The sequence below is a fragment of the Elgaria multicarinata genome, chromosome 3 (genome assembly GCF_023053635.1).
Source record: "Elgaria multicarinata webbii isolate HBS135686 ecotype San Diego chromosome 3, rElgMul1.1.pri, whole genome shotgun sequence".
Lineage (NCBI taxonomy): Eukaryota > Metazoa > Chordata > Lepidosauria > Squamata > Anguidae > Elgaria > Elgaria multicarinata.
This window is the reverse complement of record NC_086173.1, coordinates 79,915,190-79,935,115: the sequence shown is the minus strand read 5'-3', so window position 1 is coordinate 79,935,115 and position 19,926 is coordinate 79,915,190. Positions and strand designations below refer to the sequence as shown.

The window sequence follows — 19,926 nt, the reverse complement described above, 5'->3', positions numbered from 1 at the left end:
GCAGTTCCAAAGGAGCCTAGCAAGCCAAATACTCAGGGTGTTTTGTTTGATATGTGGTACTACTGAAGTGCTTTCTAACATTCAGTCTCCACTGCAACCGTGTCCTTACTTTCAAAAAGAAACCATATTTTAGTATTTGATTTCTCCTCTTCATTGCTTTTTCTTTAATCATTTGTAATATAGGGTGGATACAAATTACTTTTTTACTAAGTGGCCCCTTACTATGGTGTATGCCTGTGACTACTTGGTAAAGCAGCTGTCTGGATTGTTTTCTCAAGACTTAAAGAAAACTTTACCACATCTGTGTGGTGAAATGCTTGTCTGCATCCATCTATAAAGATGGGGGATGATATTATATATTCTAAATATTTTCTGGATCAGAGAGCAAACCTGTTCTTAAATGTAGTGATGCATTAAAGCCAGAAGCATCTTGAAGAGGTTTCCCTCTAAAAACCAATAACTCCAAGAATGATATGGCCAGTATTTAATATTTAAATTTGTATTATTTAAAGTTCTTGGTTATTGTTGATATGTTTTCTGCTTGTTACCTCATCCTCAAGGTTATTGTTTCTGACAACTTTCCTGATTTAGTATGGAACTGTATTCCAAGTGAAATAATATATTTAAGTTTACATGGATATCTTTTGTTTTTATAGTAAACTGATAGTGAAAGTATAAACAATGTTTCAGTTGCCAAACACAAAATAAAATCTTTAGCCACACTCTCTTGAACTGTATTTCCTGGATTTTTATGTATCCCCAAAACACTTGAATCTAGTCATTTGTAAAACAGTGTTGAAATTCCAGTTTCACAACAAACTCATAGAACCCCAAGATATTGCTCTTACTCACATAGCAAGTGTAGCTGTATTCACAGTGAGTTTTAGAACCTGCAGCAAAATATTGCAATCAAGGAATCTGTTCAGCAGCTATAATATTCAGAACATTCTATCACATCCACTCAGCCAATTCATGTGAGAGGCTTCAGTTACTGCCACCGCAAAATCCTTCAGCCTACTGCAATGTAGATAGAGCACACTGGTTTAGCATTAATATTTAGCAAGTGACTTCTGCTACGTCCCCCAAAGTGATCACCGCAATATTTTTTTCAAGAGGGAAACCAGGAGCAGAATTAAACACAAAAAGAAATTGTATCCAATGCCGTCCACCCATCAGTAGAATGAAAAGCACTGGCAAAACCGATTCCCTTCTCTCCACCTACAACACATCTGGTCTGAAGAGTTGGGGGATACTCTGAAGCAGATATGGGAGACATGTGAGGGTGCCGGGGGCAGGAGGGCAAGGGGACGTCCACTCATGTAATGCTGATTGGAACGCAGAGAGAGAAAACCAATACGTTGGGAATCCAAGATGTTTATTTCTTGGCATCAACATGCTCAGTCTTGAGACATCGTACCACTATATACAACATAAGGAATCACTTTGTACACAAAACCACCAACCAGAAATGTTAACTAAGAAGTTAGCAAAACAATAAATAGGGATAAATTGTACATCTTCCCCACCCCCCTCATCCTTATTTACAGAATTGATGGCATGGACCAGTAATTAACTGCTATAATTTAAAATGTAATTAACGCCAAAGGCACACAGAGAGGCATTTTTTCTTCTTTTCTTGTAATTCAGGAACTAGGGAAGATATTTAAAAACGAAGTATGACATACGCAATTAGTTTAAGATGTTGCAGTAAAAAAAACCAAAAGGAAAAATAGAGGCTTAGGCCATGTTTCCTGAATAAATATATGACTGTGCTGGGATGTGGCAGTGTGGACAACCTAAGTCTTACGCCTTTGTTCACCTAGCCAGGAGGCAGACTATTCTATCCAGCAGTGATGGTTAAAGCTATGAAAAGACAATTAGACCACAAGGATTTCAGGCAGAATGTAAATTAAATTAGAAGGAAAAGATGTGGTTAAAGCAGGAAACGGAGAGACATTTTGAACATTGCATTAAACTGTGGCCAATTACAGCACAGATCACCACAGCCATCTCATTACGTGTAGCCTGCCATGGCTAGTATAATAGTGGAGCGGGGACTGTTGAATCTATTTCTTCTCTTCTTGGAAAAGTCCCAGTGGGTGCCAAGGCTGTGCCTAATCCAGAATGCGGTTTTCGATTTATTATTTGGATTTATTATCCAGCATGTTATCGTTTGGGGTTTAAGGCTAAATAACTGGCCTAGGTAAAGAAATCAACAACAAACTGTATAATATGCTGCCTATAACTAAGCCAAGTGTTCTGACATTTAAAAAGTGAACCACCATGTCTGCCAGGTTCTCATTGAATGTAATCTGGAGTGGGGAAATCTGTAAAGTTTGCCACCTCTTAACAAGCAGGGATTGTAACTCTCCAACAGCAAAGCCATTGGAAAAAGATAAGCTTGTAGCTAATTATTCCAGTAGCAATCAAAGGACAATGCATGCATTGGCATTTCCTTTGGCTAATTGTTAGAGAACATTTCTTCATAAAGCTGATGCAGAATTATAAAATTAGGGTATTTTAGCACAAGCTGTATGTTTAGTGTGCCTCATGTGACACAATTCTGCATGGAGACACTAGGTGGACATTTAGGCGGAGACTTTGCCCGTTGACAGTTACAGGTACAATACTGCACTGATCAGAAAAGCAGCACTGATGCGGTGCTAATATCGATTCTTCCTCACTTCTAGCTCCTTATAAATACCACTATGCCTTGCACTATGGAGCATATCATAGTTAAAAAGAGGCCTTTTTAACTCCTTAGAGAAGTTACTGAAAATGGAATATTCAGATCAGTGACACAATAGCTATAAGTTCAGGTAATGTAGTAATGTTTTTGTGAGCTAATTATAAATATGTACAGAATTCTTTTTTTAAAAAGCCACCATATTCAAAGACATAATTTGACTAAGAATTGTATGTACAACCACCACAGCACAGTTCATAGGACAACTCAATTTTCTTGTTTGGACCAAACTATGAACATAAAGCTGTTCTTCCTCCAACTTCATCTTTCTTGCTCTACCCAAGTATCTGTTCCATATTCAAAATCCATTTCTCTTCAGCTGACATTTAGCTGCAATTGTTATAGCAGTTTTAACAATAAAACAATATGGCTCATAGCAATTTGGTGCAATTAGTAAGACTCAACAGCAGTCAATTGTAAGTCCTTTTTACCAAAGTATAATCAAAATTCTCCTTTTGTTTAGAGCATTTCACAGCAGCCATCCGAACTTTTTAAAACACATGTTGCAGATGAAGTGTCATTTTAAAATTAGACTTTAAAAATACATTCAATAACAGATACATCTAACAACCTTCACCATCCAACAACCTAATAAAAGCAATATTATCACAATACTCTGTGTGCGGTAGCTGTATAACATCATAAATAAGAAATTCTATCTGAAAGATAAGCTGATGCCAATTAAATATATGGAATGAACAAGAAAGAGCTCATATTTCCTTTAAATGAAACAGGAACTGCTAGAGAGAGGGTAGCAATGTCCCAAGCTGCTCATACAAGTGAACCCCTTTGCCTCAGTGCTCTACAAATCAATCCCTGGTTCAGCAAAGATGGAGTAGTTCTTGACATTATGGGGAGCTTTCTACTTTTCCTCCACTGAAACACTGTGAGGAATGCATAACCAAGGTAATTTCTAATACATTTCCAGGCTCACATATTCTACCCACAAACTCATTTGACCTAGAACCAAGCAGTTTATTTTAAAAATGAGATGTCTTTTAAAACTATCTACATCAGCTTCTTCTAGAATAGCATAGCATTTCACTTTTCAAGTCTCAAAGGCAATACAATTTTTGATTGTAACAGACAAAGTTTTTAACAATAACTGTTTTCATAGAGAGTGACAAAGAACTACTTTAAGGGGGCAATAGGTTAACAGTCAGAAAGAGACAGAGAAATTACACTTTTTCAGGTCTAATCAAACTAGAGGTGGGATGAAATAGGGGGAAGAAGAGGTGTGAGTTACTGCGATAAGTACTGGAACAAGACCCACAAGATGCAGAAGCCGTTAATGATGTCCAATGCTCACTGCAAGTAAACACCTCTCCTTCCAGAGAAAATACTTGCATAGCTTCTCTCTCTGTGTGAAACAGCCCTTAAAGCATCCCCAGCAGAGCTCTTCATCAATATTCTTGAAAATACAGTCCAGGGGCCAAGTGGTGATCAAATTTCTCTCTTGCCCTACCCCAAAAAGCATTCTTGTCTGCAACATGGCTTCCCACTCTGGAATCTTGCCTGCAGCCGACAGGTAACCTGAATAGCCTTTTCCCCCCAGAACAAGAGGACCACAGGCGCTGGCTGCCTAGCACGTCTCATCTATAACTTCAATGAAAACTTTGTAAACCCCAATAAAGATGAACAGCAGTGTTTAAGGGGATTGTTCCCATAGTCAAGCATGGCCCATTTGCAGTAGAATACTTGCTGCAGTTTTAATCCCAAGGATTCCTTACCCTTGCCTTCCAGACCCCAGGGCAAGCCCACCACCACTTAGGTTTGCAACCATCCTTCTTTTATAACAACGTTAAGTCTACCTATATCATGTGCATGCTAAAGGAATTGTAAGTTATTTGAATAGGTATGGTAGTGGATGCTTAAGACAGAAGGGGATTTAGAGGGTTTCAAGGCTGAGTAGCTACCCCTGCTTAAAAAAAGAAAAGAAAGTATGCAACAGTGCAAACGCAGAACAATGTGAGTGGCAAACAACAATGCACAAAGCAAAACCAGTGTATTGGGATATGGCGTTGTGGTTGTCTACTTACCATCTGTTTAAAATTTAGACACGCTCACACAGCACATCCCTTCCATTCTAAACATGTCATTTTAAAACACAGGATATCCTAAATAGCTTCCCACTGTACAGTGCCTGAACCAGCATTAGTAACATTGACAAGTTTACAATTACCACGTACTTTAGACTGAACATATTACATTAGTATAACAGGAAACATAATGGCAAATCAAGGAAAACAAATGTATTTTCTTGTTGTTGCAACTGCACAGGCCTTTATGGCTACTTCTGGATCAGCAATACAGCAAACTCTCCTGTGATCTCCAGAAAGACGAATCTCCATATTTTGGCCAAGCATTATGACACACACCAATCTTTATTGCAATTCCACCACTGTTTTAGTCTACTGCAGCAATGATTCAATCACAGCTCCTGATTTTGCAGACCGTTTTCTGTTGGGAAAGGAGAATGTTCACAAATGAATGCTTTTGACATCAAAGGTACACATGCGAAGTAACAAAAACTAGTACAAACCCAGGTGATTCCAGGAGGAAAGCCAGCTGCTCATGTTTTAGGCTGTGCACATGATCACAATGGAGCATGAAAAAGTGAGTCACGCTCACAGAACAGTTTAAATAAATTATTTTTTAATGGCTGTGGTATGTAAGCGATCAATGGCATGCGCGGATGTGGAGGCAGAGAGCAGACTCTAGCAGCAGAATGGGAGAAGTCACCATAGCCATAGTCAGCTATACAATGGGGGTAAATGGCTTGGTTCAAGTGATGCCTTGGATGGAAGCAAGCCAATTGCTTCTCTCCCACATCAATACTTCTCTCAACTGACACCTGATGGGATCAACGAGAAACTTTACATGTACCACTGACTTGACTAGCTATTTTAAACAGCTCTTTAAAAATCCTGAGGCCCTCTTTCTACCATACAGTACTCATGGCAATATATTAATAAGTATACAATATTCCATAAAAAGATACAGTTGCCCCCCCACATTGGTGAGGTTTAGACAACAAGTAAAAACATATTTGTTCACCTGAGTTTCTGAAATGTAGCTTGGCCCTGAGATTTTACTGCTTTAAGATTGTGTGTATGTGTGGTTTATGCTGTTAGTTAAAGTTTTATGGCTGATGTTTTAAATCTTATATGTTTTTAATTATGTATAATTGATGCATTTTTATGATCACACTGGACTCCCTTTGGAGGAAGGGAACCATCATCATCATCATCTGCAGTTGTAGAAGCTGATATTGTTTATGCCAGCAATATTCCATTAGAAAGTTTTAAAGTCAAGACTTCTTCACATAGAGAGAAAGCCTCCATTAAAAAACAAACAATTCACAAACATCCTTTTCTACATATGTTAGACTGCGAAAGGTCAATCCACTTCTATAAACATCCCCTGCTTCCACAAACAGAGTAGAAATTGAAAACAGAGGTTCACCACACACATCTGGATCCCTTGGCTCTGGTATACACACAAACCGGGGGCATCCCCATCTCTTCCGTATCAGACCCTTACACGCAACAGGAATATTCATGGAGCTCTTACTGACACTGAAAAGTACGGGGTGCTGCTCCTGCTTGCTTTGAACCATAGGCCACCATGTAAACACCCCTTTTTAAGTTTCAAGCTGGGAGCAAAACAATATTTTACAGCAGTTCTAACCTTCTGCCAGTTTTGGGCCTTGATCTTCCTTTTGAAGTTCTTGGTCTCTCTAGTTTCATCAAAGACTGTCTCAAGCTCTCTTCAGTGTAAGCTAGATATACATGGGAAAGGTCCACCTCAAAGGGCTGGGTATGGGGAAAAAGTGGACATCATGAGTTGACATTCATGGGTCAGAGTAAAAATTGAAAAGAAAAATCATATTGCAAAGGCAATGGCAGACAACTGGACAAATGTGGAGTGCAATAGCCTACATTTGCAAACACTCACTTACATCTTTTTCTTTTTTATCTGGCACTGGAGTCTGTTTTCTCATGTTATTTCCAGTATACGCCACACATTTCTTAAAGGAAAAAAGAAGTTAATAAAGGTAATTATATACTGCATCACTAACCACACTTGTGTGAGAGCCTCTTTTTTATCACAGTGATGGGAGATCTCACCCACTTATGATGAGGCAGTTTTTGTTCTCAATTAGCTTGACACAAGCTAGGCAATTAAAGCCGTACTGCAATCCCAAGCACATTTACTTCGGAATAAGTTCCACTGAAATCAGTGGGATACTTGCTTCCAAGCAAACCTGGACCAGACTGGGATACTTGTGTACGAGGCAGTCATTCCATCCAACGGAAATACCACACATTTTAAACTGGTTAATGAAAAACTAAAACACTCTGGGCAGCATTAATTGCACAACTGGCAGTTGCTGCTTTTGTATCTAGCAATACAGTCCGGGAAGTGTGAGTAAACTAAGGTGGGGACTGAACATGAGAGAGTGGGTCCCTTCAAGCAGAATTAACGATTTTGCATCACCATTCCCACTGATCACAATTGTGCTTACATACCAGCTGCCATTCTCCAATATCTTCATTCCAGTGAACATAATTTTCAATCATTTCCTTGAAAGAAATTAGCAAAAATATAAAATAAAATACTTTAACTCATGACTTTGGCCCCCACCATTAAGCAAGACAGATTCTGAACCACATCAATCTCTTTCTAGCACACCACCTCCCAAAACCACTTGCAGGTGAGCTGAACCCTTCCCCACCATCTCTACTTCCCATTGCTACTGGATATTGCTATTTGGATACTCTCTAAACATCAAATGATATGGATTCCCAGAGCTGATTTGGTGGCCAAAAGAATTATCTAGCAATACAGAAATCCCCATGTTTACCCTTTGGTGGACCTCTGAGTTGATATGCTGGATCTATGTGCTAAGGAATAGATCAGTCATAATAAGAATGACACCCCTGACTCTTCACATTTATATGGAATGTGTTTCCTTGCTGTTTCAAGCAGTATCTCATGTGCTCCATGGGTTCCTCTGCTGCTGCACATCCCATTACCTCTTGTCTATGCCCTCGCTCTCCTTTATTCCTCATATTGAGGCAGTAGCTAAATCCTGTCGTTTCTTCCTGTATAATATTGCCAGGATTCGACCATTTTTGTCTGTCTCTTCTGCCAAGACTCTTGTTCACGCACTGGTTATCTCTCGGTTGGACTACTGCAACCTTCTTCTCTCTGGCCTTCCTTCGTCTCACATCAGTCCGCTGGTCTCTGTCCACCACTCTGCCGCCAAGATCATCTTCTTGGCCCGCCGCTCTGACCATGTCACTCCACTTCTGAAATCTCTTCATTGGCTTCCAATTCACTCCAGAATCCAATATAAACTTCTCCTGTTGACCTTCAAAGCTTTTCACTGTCTAGCTCCTGCCTATCTCTCCTCTCTCATCTCACACTATTGCCCTGCTCGTGCTCTCCGCTCCTCTGATGCCATGCTTCTCGCCTGCCCAAGGGCCTCTACTTCCCTTACTCGGCTTCGTCCTTTTTCTTCTGCTGCCCTTACGCCTGGAAAGCTCTTCCAGAACACTTGAGAACTACAAACTCAATCACTGCTTTTAAAACTCAGCTAGAAACTTTTCTTTTCCCTATAGCTTTTAAATATTGAGTTTGTTCTGACCCTATACTGTCAGCTTCACCCTACCCGGTGCCTGTTTACACTTCCCTGTGCCTGTTTGCATTCTCTCTCCCTTCTTATTGTTTACTACAACTTTATTAGATTGTAAGCCTATGCGGCAGGGTCTTGCTATTTACTGTGTAATCTGTACAGCACCATGTACATTGATGGTGCTATATAAATAATAATAATAATAATAATAATAATAATAATAATAATAATAATTGCTGATGTGTTGAGACCGGTCCTTATGAAACAGGAGATAAGAACATAAGAGCAGTCGTGCTGGATCAGAACAATGGTCTATCTAGTCTAGCATCCCAAGTATACCTGGGAAGCACCCAACCATGATGACAAGAGTCTTCTGCCACTGCTGTTCACTAACATTCAGTAAGTAATACTCAGTGGCATACTGGCTTTCAGACAGGAGGTTCCATTATAGCCTTCCATTATAGCCACTACCTGTGTGACTGCTGCTTCCTCACAGCTCTATCCCATGCTACCTAAGTGTTATTTGAGTCTAGGGAGAGTATGTGGGAAGTAACCACCTTGTTAGTCCCTCCCACTTACCCTCTGGACTTCAAATCAGGACTGGCCCTTTCATTAGCATGAGGCAGCTGCCTCAGGCAAAAGATGTGGAGGGATGGGGAGCAGACTGAGTTCTGTGGGTCACATAGCCTGCCCTTCATCCTTAAGCTAGCCTACAGTACTCAGATACAGTGCTATCCCATTGCCAGTACTGAAGTAAGATTCAACTGCCAGTCCAGTCCTTCTATACATTGAAAGGGAAGGTGCCATTTTGTGTGTTACCTCACACAGCAAAATGTCTTCATCTAGCCCTTGCTCCAAGACAGCATGAGAAGTTACTACAAGGGAACTGCCAGTATCACTATAAGAACTGGCTATTAGAGTGAAAAAAATTATAAGGAGAGGTGCCTTTTCTAGAGTTATTATGAATCTCTCCAAATGAGCATGGGGCTCTTCTAGTTTTTCACCTGATAGTCCTGAGGTATAAAGTTGTCAATGATGAGCATCTGAAGACGAAGCTCCCTGCTGAGCTGTCGAATGTTCTCCAGTAAGCCTTCGATTTCTCTCTGATGTTCCTGTTGCAGATCTGCCATCTATGAATTTGAATCAAACCATCAAAAAGCTACAATTAGGATCTTCCACTAGGAATTTTAATATTTAAATGATCCCCGCCCCTACCCCAACATGTTACTTTTTGGTAAAGATAATCACGATCATCTCTAGCAAAGCCTTGCATTTTTTCCCTAGAGAGTATTTCCATTTTAGGTTTATAGTAAGTAGGCTGTTTTCAAAGTGATCAAACCCAAACTCTACATGACTTTGCTTTCTTCTTCTTCATTAACCTTTCTTCTTTTTGTGTCATATCTATTAGACTTTATGCAATCCCGGCAACACTGGTCTATTTGGTTCTTCAGCGATTAGTGACATTTGTACTTGATAAACAAATACATAAATAATGCTAACCATTTGCTGGGAAGTAATTTTAAGCGAATGAAACTGCCTGTAACGTGAAGAAAACAAGAGAGTCTTGTGGCACTGTAAAGACTAACAAAATTATTATGACAGAAGCTTCCATGGCTATTATCCATTTCATTAATGTAAAGGAAAACCAAAATGTATTTAAAATATTTTTATCCATTTTTCAATTAAAACAATATCCAAAGCCAATCACAAAAATAATAAAAAATTAACAGTGTCAAGACAATAGAGACAATAAGCGGAGAACATTAAAATTTAACCAGACAGGAAATAAATAAAAATGAAACAAAATCAATGTAATAGAAAATATACCAGCCACAGAAATTTCAGTTAGCCAATCATCAAAGCTAATAGAATCAATGAAAAGTCAATTAAATATTAGGAAAAGCAAGTCATGCCACTAAAAGCATCAGAGTACAAAGAAGACTTGACTTCTAAACAAAAGATGCATTGGTGCCTAGGAGACCATTCCAAAATGGGGCACCACAACTCAGAAAGCCTGTTGCCTCCCACTAACCACATCTGGCAGGGGAACACAGTCAGGCCTCCAATACATTCCAGGCAGATTTGTATGGGAGAAGATGGTCCTTTAAATATCTTGGTTTCAAACTATTTCCCTCTATTTAAGGCTTTAAAAGATTAAGACCAGCATCTTGAATTGAGCCTAGAAACTCACTAGATACTTTAAAATGAGTGTTATATGATCAGAACACCCAAGTGTCCGGTCACTGTGTCCTGAACAAGTTGAGGTTTCTGGACCATCTTCAAGAGTAGCCTCACATGGAATGTATTCCAGTAGCTTATCTTTGTCTAGGCTTTCATTGTCTAGGAGGGTCCATAGCTAGTGTACTAGTCTGTGCTAGTGAAAGGTGCTTCATGCCACAGAGGCCACCTGATCATCCAAAGTGAGGGACAGATCTAACAGCAGCCCCGCACTATAGACCTGTTTCTTAAGGTAAAACACCTTCTCCCAGATCCATCAAACTGCCAACTAACAGCCCCTCTGTTTTGTTTGGATTGAGCGCTATTATCTAGCCCATTACAGATTCCAGGCTGCAGTACAGCACTTTCATCATCTGACCCAATTCTGATGGAAAGGACATGTATAGAGCCAACTGGTGGCACCTCACTCCAAGTCTCTGAACAACTTTATGTAGATGTTAAACAGCACAGAGGACAAAAAAAACCTTTTATAAATCCCAGGACACAAAAGTATACCCTCCAGTATCAGCTTCTGGAATCTGCCTACTAGTTACCATCATAAAATATTGGCATCTATCTCCATCCCAGACAAAGACTAACAACAGAACAAACAGGGACATAAGCTCCTGTTGCTCCCTCCATAGGTCATTAATCAGGGTAGCTGTAACAGTTTCAGTGCCAAATCCAGGCCAGAACCCTTTGTAAATAGGGTCTAGATAACTCTATCATCCAATAGTGCCTGGTGTTACTTGGCTACCACCTGCTCAAGCATCTTTCCCAAGAAGGTGGGATGTACAACTGGTCACCTGGGTCCAGAGCAGGCTTCTTGGGAGTGGGTGCACAACTACTTCCTTCAGAGCGCTAGAACCACTCTTTTTTGACATGAGGCACCAAGAAGGCAAGGATCAAGCATGTATGTGGTAGACACCCCCTCGCTAAGCACTTTATATGTATCTTCAGGCTGCAAAAAGTGTGACCCATGCAAGCGAACGTGACCAGGTGGGACACATGTAGAATCCTTCATTGCCAATATACTAAAAGCAAGGTTCACAATCGGTCAAATATATGGGATTTTATGAGAAGAATATTTAGTAGATGAGCTACAATGACTGTTCAAGTTATTCTCTGATCTCCTTGACAGCCTACACCAAGTTTGCACCACATTACCACTAAAATCGTACCATTGGGCCATAATGAACAATGGTGTCACAGAAATGTTGCTTCTTCAGCGCCACAGGGCCCTTTGAAGCCCCTCAAGCCTGTAATCTTTTTAATTATTCTTATACTCTCGTGTAAAGCACCTTGCACATTGATGTTGGAAATAATTCAAGTGTATAGATCGGAAATAATTCAAGTGTGCAGTGTTAATAGATATTAACAGATATAGCGTATGTGTGAGCTTCTGTAGCCATCCTCACATTTGTTCTATATGATTCCGTAACATCTATAGGGAAAGTACACATACGCCCCCAAGGACACATACATTTCCTTCTGTGGTTTATTCTTATTCCAACATGTGTGTGATGTCCTCTTTTCTTCTTACAAGAGTCAGGTACAGGTGCATATCTACCTGCAAGATTGCTGTTCAATTCCTTTTCCATGGGAACAAGCTCAAACAGTTTAGGATACTGACCTCTGACTTTGCTGCCATTAGCATTGTCCAGACTTTCTTCAGTTTTTTGGTCTTCCCTTGAGCTTCCTCTTGGAGGCTGGTATATTTTTCCTCAATGTCCAAACGCTCTTGCTGTTGACAAATAATTAAAAATGCAATGGGTTAACCAGAATTGTCCAACTGACATGCTGGTGAAGAGCTGCTATTCCGCATGTGTGTGTGTGTGTGTGTGTGTGTGTGTATGTGTGTTTAGGATTCACATAACAAGTGTATGGTAGGGATCCTATGCTAATTGTTGCCAGAGAGCACCATTTTGCTGCTATTTTGTCTCCACACTATCTCCTTGGCTTAAAAGCCTTCATCTCATCTAGATGTGTCAGCTGGCAAGGTCTAGCAAAATAGGAAAGGAAGCATTTTGCAAGTGATGGTGCTATATAAATAATAATAATAATAATAATAATAATAATAATAATAATAATAATAAGAAGAAGAAGAAGAAGAAGAAGAAGAAGAAGAAGAAGTCTCATTGACAATCTTGACTGAAATGCTAATTTTGGGTTCAGCTCTATGGGCTGCAGTCTATCCTCTGGCAGAATAGAGCCAGGGCTGCAGAGGGGAAAAGGTTCCTTTGCACTAAATTCCACCCAGTAAAATTAATGTTCTAGAAGGGCTTATTTATTTAATATGGACAAGTAACCTTCAGACATGTAGAGAAACCCATATCCCAGGCAGATGTGTTAGCATACTCAAGTGAAATGTTTCTAATCCTTTAGGCAGTGCCATATAGACATCAAGTCTCATTTTAAATATGCCTCAGCCTTGCCTGCACACGTGACCATAAACTATCACATAGATAGAGAAGAGCACAATTAATGCTGTTTAGTAGCAAAGCAATCCACAATGCAACAAAGAGACGAATCAAACCTCTTTCTCTTCAAGTTCCTTTCGGAGCTGCTCTGCTCTTTTCCTTCGTTCCTCAAGCTCCATGTTAGATTCCTCTAGAAGCTTCTCCTGCTCCTCTGCTTTTGCTAGCAAGTCCACACCTCCCACAATCACTTTTTTTTCCAAGGCCAACAACTTCTCCAGCAGAGACTGATGTTCTTGCCTGGATAAACAGAGAGGAAAGAACTTATGTTCCTGTGAGCCAGGATTCTCACACTACAGATATCAAATTCACTTGAGAGGCCTGAAGTCCTAAGCAGTTTCTTACATTTGTTTATTAGCTTATAGCATGTGCATGGGGGATGCTACTATGGGAATATTCAAGTCTAAAGCTCTGCCAACTTGAGCCAGGCTGAACAGGGCCTACTTTTCCGCAATTCATCCTATCCACCAGGGGCTGCTGGTTCACAACAAGGAGACAGTGCCATCCATTTCTCTACTCTTGTGCTGTTCAATGTCAGTGTGCTAACAAGGCTCTTGCAAAGGATGCAAGGACGGAGGCTCTAAGCCTTGCTTCTATTCATAGCACCCTTTTTCCTTCAGCATTTCCTGTAAAACTAGGGAGCCTGGAAAAAAACTTCAGACAACAGAGGCATTATTAATCACCAACTACTTTCCATGTAACGGACTAACATTTGAACAATTCCAGCATACATTCGTGGTGCGGGGGATGCTTTACATATCTGAAAAGTGTATGTAGGCAAGGAATGCATGTTTGGAATGTGTGGCTTGGATGTCTGTACAGAGTGGTGCAGAGTGGATGAGAAAGAGCTTTCTTTGGGGAGAGAACAATGGGAATATGAAGAATGCAACTGCATGCGTGGGACGTGCACAGGTATGGTTTGGGAGTATTTGAAGGACATTTGGGCTCTTTGGAGTATGAAAGATCCTCAGAACAGGGACATTGAGAGTGCACATGCACTCATGAAAACGTAACACTACCAGACTGACGAAGTATGGAGTTTACTCAGAAAGCATCATGCCCACAATTGGTGGTTAAGTGTCAGAGACCAGCCACCAGGCATTGTGAGAATGATGATTTGTAAGCCATACCATATCAGTCTAGTAGTGCAAGTTTTAGTATGCGTGGCTGCATGTGCATGTGCCTACCATAGATTGTGTATGTAGTGGACTGGTGGACCGTCAGATGTTATTGGACTGTAGTCCCCAATCAGCTCCAGTCAGCATAGCCAATAGGGAGGGATGATGGGAGTTGCAGTCCAACAACATCTGGAGGACCACAATTTGCCCACTCCCTGTTCTCGAAGCCCCGTCCCCAATGTGGAAAACTTTCATATGCCAAATACCCAAATATATTTGAAATACTCCCAAACCTCACATGTACATATCCTAAGCTTCATCTCAGCAAGTACTAATTATTACTGAGCTAAGAGTCTAAGCCATGACTCAGGAAGTCCCCATTTCGAATCTCACCTCTGCCATGAACTCACTTGGTTATTTTAGGGGAAGTCACTTTCCCTCAGCCTCACTTCCTCCATCTGCAACATAGGATGGGGGGCAGAGAATAATATTGACTTTCCTTTCAGCAGCCTTCCCCAACCTAGTGTCCTCCTGATATGTTGGAATGCAACTCCCATCATTTCCAACACATCTGGAGGACACTAGGTTGGGGAAGGCTACCTTACAGGATTGTTAAGGATACAACTAGATAACACATGTTAAGTACTTGGAACACCTGAAAGTGCTATACAAATGCCATGAATATTACAACTTTTATTCCAAGTTCAGAACTGCTCACTGTGCTTTAAGCAGGTCTTTCTCCCTCTTTTCAAGCTCTGCCCGGGCTTTGTTTCTTTCTTCCTCTTCCATATCAAGCTTTGTTTCAAGAGCTTTCCGTTCTTCATCGATCTTGGCTTGCATCTCCACCATCTTGTCAGGAGAAACTTTCTTCTTTCCTTTGAGGAGAACCAAGGGCAAGTTAAAAGAATGTTAACATGCTGAAAACATATGGATATGCAATTTCTCCCTTTATACGAATGATATGCCTTCACACTAGATCAGTTCTTGTGACAAGAATTAAAGAGCTCATAGTTGCTGCTGTAACTTCGAAGCTCCCAGGATGTACATCACAGAGTCAAGCAGGAACCAGTTTAATGGCCCCTCTTGGTACCAAATGCACGTTGATGGGTAGCTAAGCAACTGCAAATCTTATCAATGCCCTTAGTAATGCAGACACGCCAGGAGCTTCAGCCTTCCAAGATATCCTCCAGCCATGTAGCTGAACTCTAGCTGATTTAGTGACAAGAGCAAGTTAAAAAAGAAATATGAAAAACTGAATGGAGGGAATGAGTTAATTGATTTTTAAATGTCAACTTTGTGGACAGTGCTAGTCTTCAGTACACAAAAGTATTTTCTTTCACAGAACCAATTTAGAGCGATTTGGACATTTGTTTTAAAAAACCCATCCACACGTATCTGAAAGAATTCTGGTTTGTTTTTTAAAAAAACTAAAAAATAGATTATGTATAGTATTGGAATAATAAAAAAAACATATATAATGTTGGAAGGGAAAAAAGAGCAAAATGATCAAGCTAAATAAGGCCTGCAAAAATCAAAAGAAATCTCTTTGTACTGAGATTAGAGAGGGGAAATGGGGGGGGGGGGGAATCACACCTTTGTTTGCCCCATTTTGCTCTTTTCTCCCTACCACATTCTGGTACATCTAAGCAATCTAGATACATCTAAGGAAATAGTCTGTAGATAAAAATAATCAATGGTTTAGTTGCTGCAGTAAGGGGAAATCCTTCGGCATACCCTTGCTCTGTCTCCCACAGCTACATCTGGTTAATGTTGCACTATCTTTGTCTTAACAGTGCACCCCATTGCAATTCAGTTTGTAACTGCACCAAATCCATCAGCTTAACACTATCAAGACAGTTTTGGGCATCTCAAGTCCAGTGTGATTTGGGAGGGGGAAAAGCTAGGCAGTGTGAACGAAACCTTAAACAAGTCCTTTAAATGGTATTAGATGGAGTGCAAATCAAACACACCAACCTGCTTGATCTTGCATTTTAAGAGGAAGAGGCAAACAAATCGCAGAGAGGCAGCACACGCACAAAGAGGAAGGGAGTGGGGAGGGAAAAAAAGAAACACATTATTGCTTGATTTGCTTTACAAAAGAAACAAGGTCATAAGTAAAACCATTCATCAAGATCTGCATCTACAGACAAAAAAGAAAGAAAAAGAAAAAAGAAAAATCAGCAAATTAAAACACCAAAATGCAAGATTAAATGTCAGCATTGCAGCCCCATTTCTATACTGAAACAGGGCAAGCATCCTAGACTGAAGGATGCAATTTATCTTCAGTTCATTGCACGATGGCTTTGCTTTTCTCTAAGCCTCTCACAGACCATGCCTTAAGAAACCTCCAAGAGTATCCTGTCCTACCCTAGAAGAAAACCTGGGTATCTGAAGCAGCCAATTGTCACAGATGTCCAATTAAGCTTGCTTGGTGTTTGATTACAATTGCCAGTCAACTGCTGGCATCTCATATGACCAATCACACAGAGAGGAGAGATCATGATAAGATGTCAAAGTTAATTTGAGCAGCTTGTTAAACAGATTTGTTTCTAGAAACTCAGATGCTTCCATAGAGGTAAAGTGGCACATTTCACCTGGTGCTACCAAAAAGAAGGAGGGGACACAAAGGGAAGGGAAGAGGGAGAAATGCAGTGAAAACATGCAACATGCAAAACCGAAAACCAAATGTCACCACATGGGAAGCCTATTGGGTTGAAATTTGAAGGCCCAATCTATGTCACACTCATGTCAAGCTGGAGCTTATTCCACAGACAGTGAAGCGTTCCTCAAATTAGAACATTCCATTGTGATTTAAAGCAGCGGTGAGAGAGGCAGACACACACAGAGAAAGAGAAAAGCCCATTTGTTTCAAACTACTAATGAAAGTGCCTAATAAAGGCCCCTTGAACTTGATCCATCTCATCAGCGGCCAGAAACAATGCAGATCATTGACACATAGATGAATGCTGCAACTTAGCAGGTTCAATGTACACAACCAGCCCCACAGATGCAGGGACTCCTCATTCTCTTCTGTGGCCTGGTTCACACATAATGCTAACCCATGGAATGGGTTGTTGAATTCTGGTTAATTGTGAGGTGAGGACATGGTTGTTCTAACAAACCATGGTTTTCAAGTACAAACAACCCAGAAAGAGAATCCAGCGTTTGTTCTCGGATTGTGAATTCTGGGTTGTTTAAACATGTTGTTACATGTGAACCTAGAACTGTGGGTTGTTCATGGGTTTTCGCAAAGCTACAAGGGTGGCAGGCAAGAGCAGTACAAAAACCTGAACCTCCACTCAACTCTACATGCCAGATCTGCAATACCGCAAAGGCATCTGGGATGCAGGAAGGGAGTGGGCAATGGAGGAGTTGAATAATCAACCCAAAGAATGAAAAAAAAAAACCCCACAATTTTCTCAATTGTTTGCCAGACAAACCCTGGATAAGGGAACAAAGAATGGGTTAAATAAAACACGAGTTAACGTTATGTGTGAATAAGGCCTATGAGCATGGAGAATACCTGACATGCAGAATGAGAAATACCAACACACATATGTTCTGCCCTGTAGAAGGTAATGGGAACCCCACTGCATGAACCAAGCTTTGGGCTCAGCAAAGGAGTTTAAAGCCAGATATTGCTTGGGCACAAACATTTCAACCAGTCTTCTCAAAGATTACCGAATTCTGCATTCTGTATAGCTTTATTTCCAGAATATCTTTCTCAGATGTATTGTGAACATCCTACAGAAATATTATTCACATTTAGAAAAATGCTCATATATTATAGAACACCAACAAGACTGTAAAAATCCGCTCTATTTCCTGCCAATACAATAGTTTCTTGATTGATACTAAGAATGCCTTCTTGCGTTCCTGAGCTAAGGTGAGCCTCAAATAGATTCCCACCCACCCACCGTTCGAGTTTGAAACAGCAAAGGAAAAAAGCATGCTTTGCTTAGTGGGGCAAGGGAAAGAGATCCACATTTCACTCTGAACAAAACCAATGTTGGGGGCAGGGAGCAAAATGCAGCATCAAAACAATGAGTGCACAGGTTATGGACAGGCCAAAGTCTGACTGGATGACTTAAGAGCTCCCACTCACTAGTGAAGGATTTGTCCAGAGGTTTTTCTATGACAGAGCATGTAGAGTCTGAACTACTGCCGCTGCTACTGCCTGGAAAACAGAGAAATGGGCCCCATGGGAAAACCAGGAAAGAAGAAGAAACAAGAAACACATGCAAAGCATTAGCTCTAACGGACAAGACACCCAGAGAGGCTGGTTTAATGACGCATAATCCGATTTTCATATCTTTCTTCAAGAGCTTCACTGCACAGCTGCATAAGTATAGCTTAGAAGAAAACGGACCCGGGGTGTTGGACAAGCAATCCCAAATCATTGTAAGCACTTGGATGAAAAAAGAAGTCAATGGCCCAATTGACAATTGTCTTGGTCTCAGTAAAAAGGTGCCACTCCCACTTCTTCAGGCAGTCAGAGAAGTGTTTTTAATAAAACTGTTCTTGGTGTTGGATCACTAATTAACCATGGCCAGCAAAGGATCGACTAAAAACTCAGCAGACCAAAGAAGAGTGCCGAGTACTGAAAATGCTGACATTTAGAAGTAAAATGGGTTCACCTGACTGACAGCATAAAGGCAAGAATTCATCATGATGGCCTTTATTGTTCCTATCTTGCATTCCTCTGCTATGTCAAGCCCTGTCACAAAACCACTGAACTGGGTGATTGTGTGTATAGACAGGGGCAATCTCCCAATCTTGGATATCTGCTCTGCTGTTAATAGGTTCCAAACAGCAATTTCCTTTATTGTAAAGCTGATCTCTTCCTGAAAAAAAGTCCTCACATTTGAGTAGTAGGAGCAGATAAAAAATGGACATCCAAGGAACTAGCATCCAAATGGTTGTTACTCTGCCAACTGGGGGATGGGGAGTAGTTTCCTTCTTAAGGATGTATCAGCAGCAGCATAATAAACAAAAAAATTCTTACCCGCCTGTCCATTTGGATCGAGGCGGGGAACAGCAATAAGTATAAAATACATAAAACTGAATTAAAAACATAGTATACCATCCTAAAAACACCCTAAAATTCCACTGGATAGGCCTAACAGAATAGATCAGTTTTTATAGCTGGGTGACTACATCAACTGCTGTCATCTAACTCATTTCTGACTACAAAGGGAAGTGGGGGGGGGGAGAAAAAGAACCACGCTTCCCCTGAGTATTTTAACAGGGTTTGAGATCTTCTAACAAACTTCCTACACTGCTCTGAAACAGGAACAACATTGGAGGGGGGGTGTAAAAGAGAGGGAGAGAGCCTGCTCCTCTTAACTGTGATCAAGGCAATTGCCAGAATTCTTGTAACCTACCCCAGAAGGAGGGCACAGGTCATTGGTCAGACCACCCAGTTGGAAAAGCCAAGGCCAGCTTTCCAGTCATATAGGACAACACCAATCTAAACAGAACCCTCTGAAAAAGAGTGCTTCATACAGAAAAGGTGGAGCCCCACAATGGTCAGTCTCCCCTGCTCATACAATGAGATCAGGAATCCTCAAGCTCATGTACTTCCACAGCGCATATCAATGACAACATCCAGTACAAGAGACCCTGCCTTCAGATAACTGCGGGATCTCTCTTACTCAGAATGTGGCAAGTATAATTCTCTGGAAAGTCCAATATCCAGTTGAATCCATGTTCAAATAAGTGCCAAGA

The 19,926-nt window shown here is 40.7% G+C and overlaps 1 protein-coding gene across 2 annotated transcripts in view; it reads right to left on the bottom strand.

Annotated features, from left to right (window-relative positions):
• Positions 1-1,358: 1,358 nt before the first annotated feature.
• KIF3A (kinesin family member 3A) overlaps positions 1,359-19,926 on the bottom strand; it is a 35,849-nt gene continuing 17,281 nt past the window's right edge. Inside the window, exons 10-18 of one of the 2 annotated variants that reach the window (XM_063120689.1) lie at positions 18,305-18,376; positions 14,918-15,074; positions 13,141-13,321; positions 12,238-12,348; positions 9,392-9,517; positions 7,279-7,332; positions 6,708-6,776; positions 6,437-6,561; positions 1,359-5,206 (exon numbers count right to left, since the gene is read on the bottom strand). In XM_063120689.1, the coding sequence (XP_062976759.1) occupies positions 5,158-5,206; positions 6,437-6,561; positions 6,708-6,776; positions 7,279-7,332; positions 9,392-9,517; positions 12,238-12,348; positions 13,141-13,321; positions 14,918-15,074; positions 18,305-18,376 (944 nt within the window). In that variant the 3' untranslated portion in view covers positions 1,359-5,157. The remainder of the gene's footprint in view (positions 5,207-6,436; positions 6,562-6,707; positions 6,777-7,278; positions 7,333-9,391; positions 9,518-12,237; positions 12,349-13,140; positions 13,322-14,917; positions 15,075-18,304; positions 18,377-19,926) is intronic. The other variant, XM_063120690.1, reaches the window with a different exon arrangement.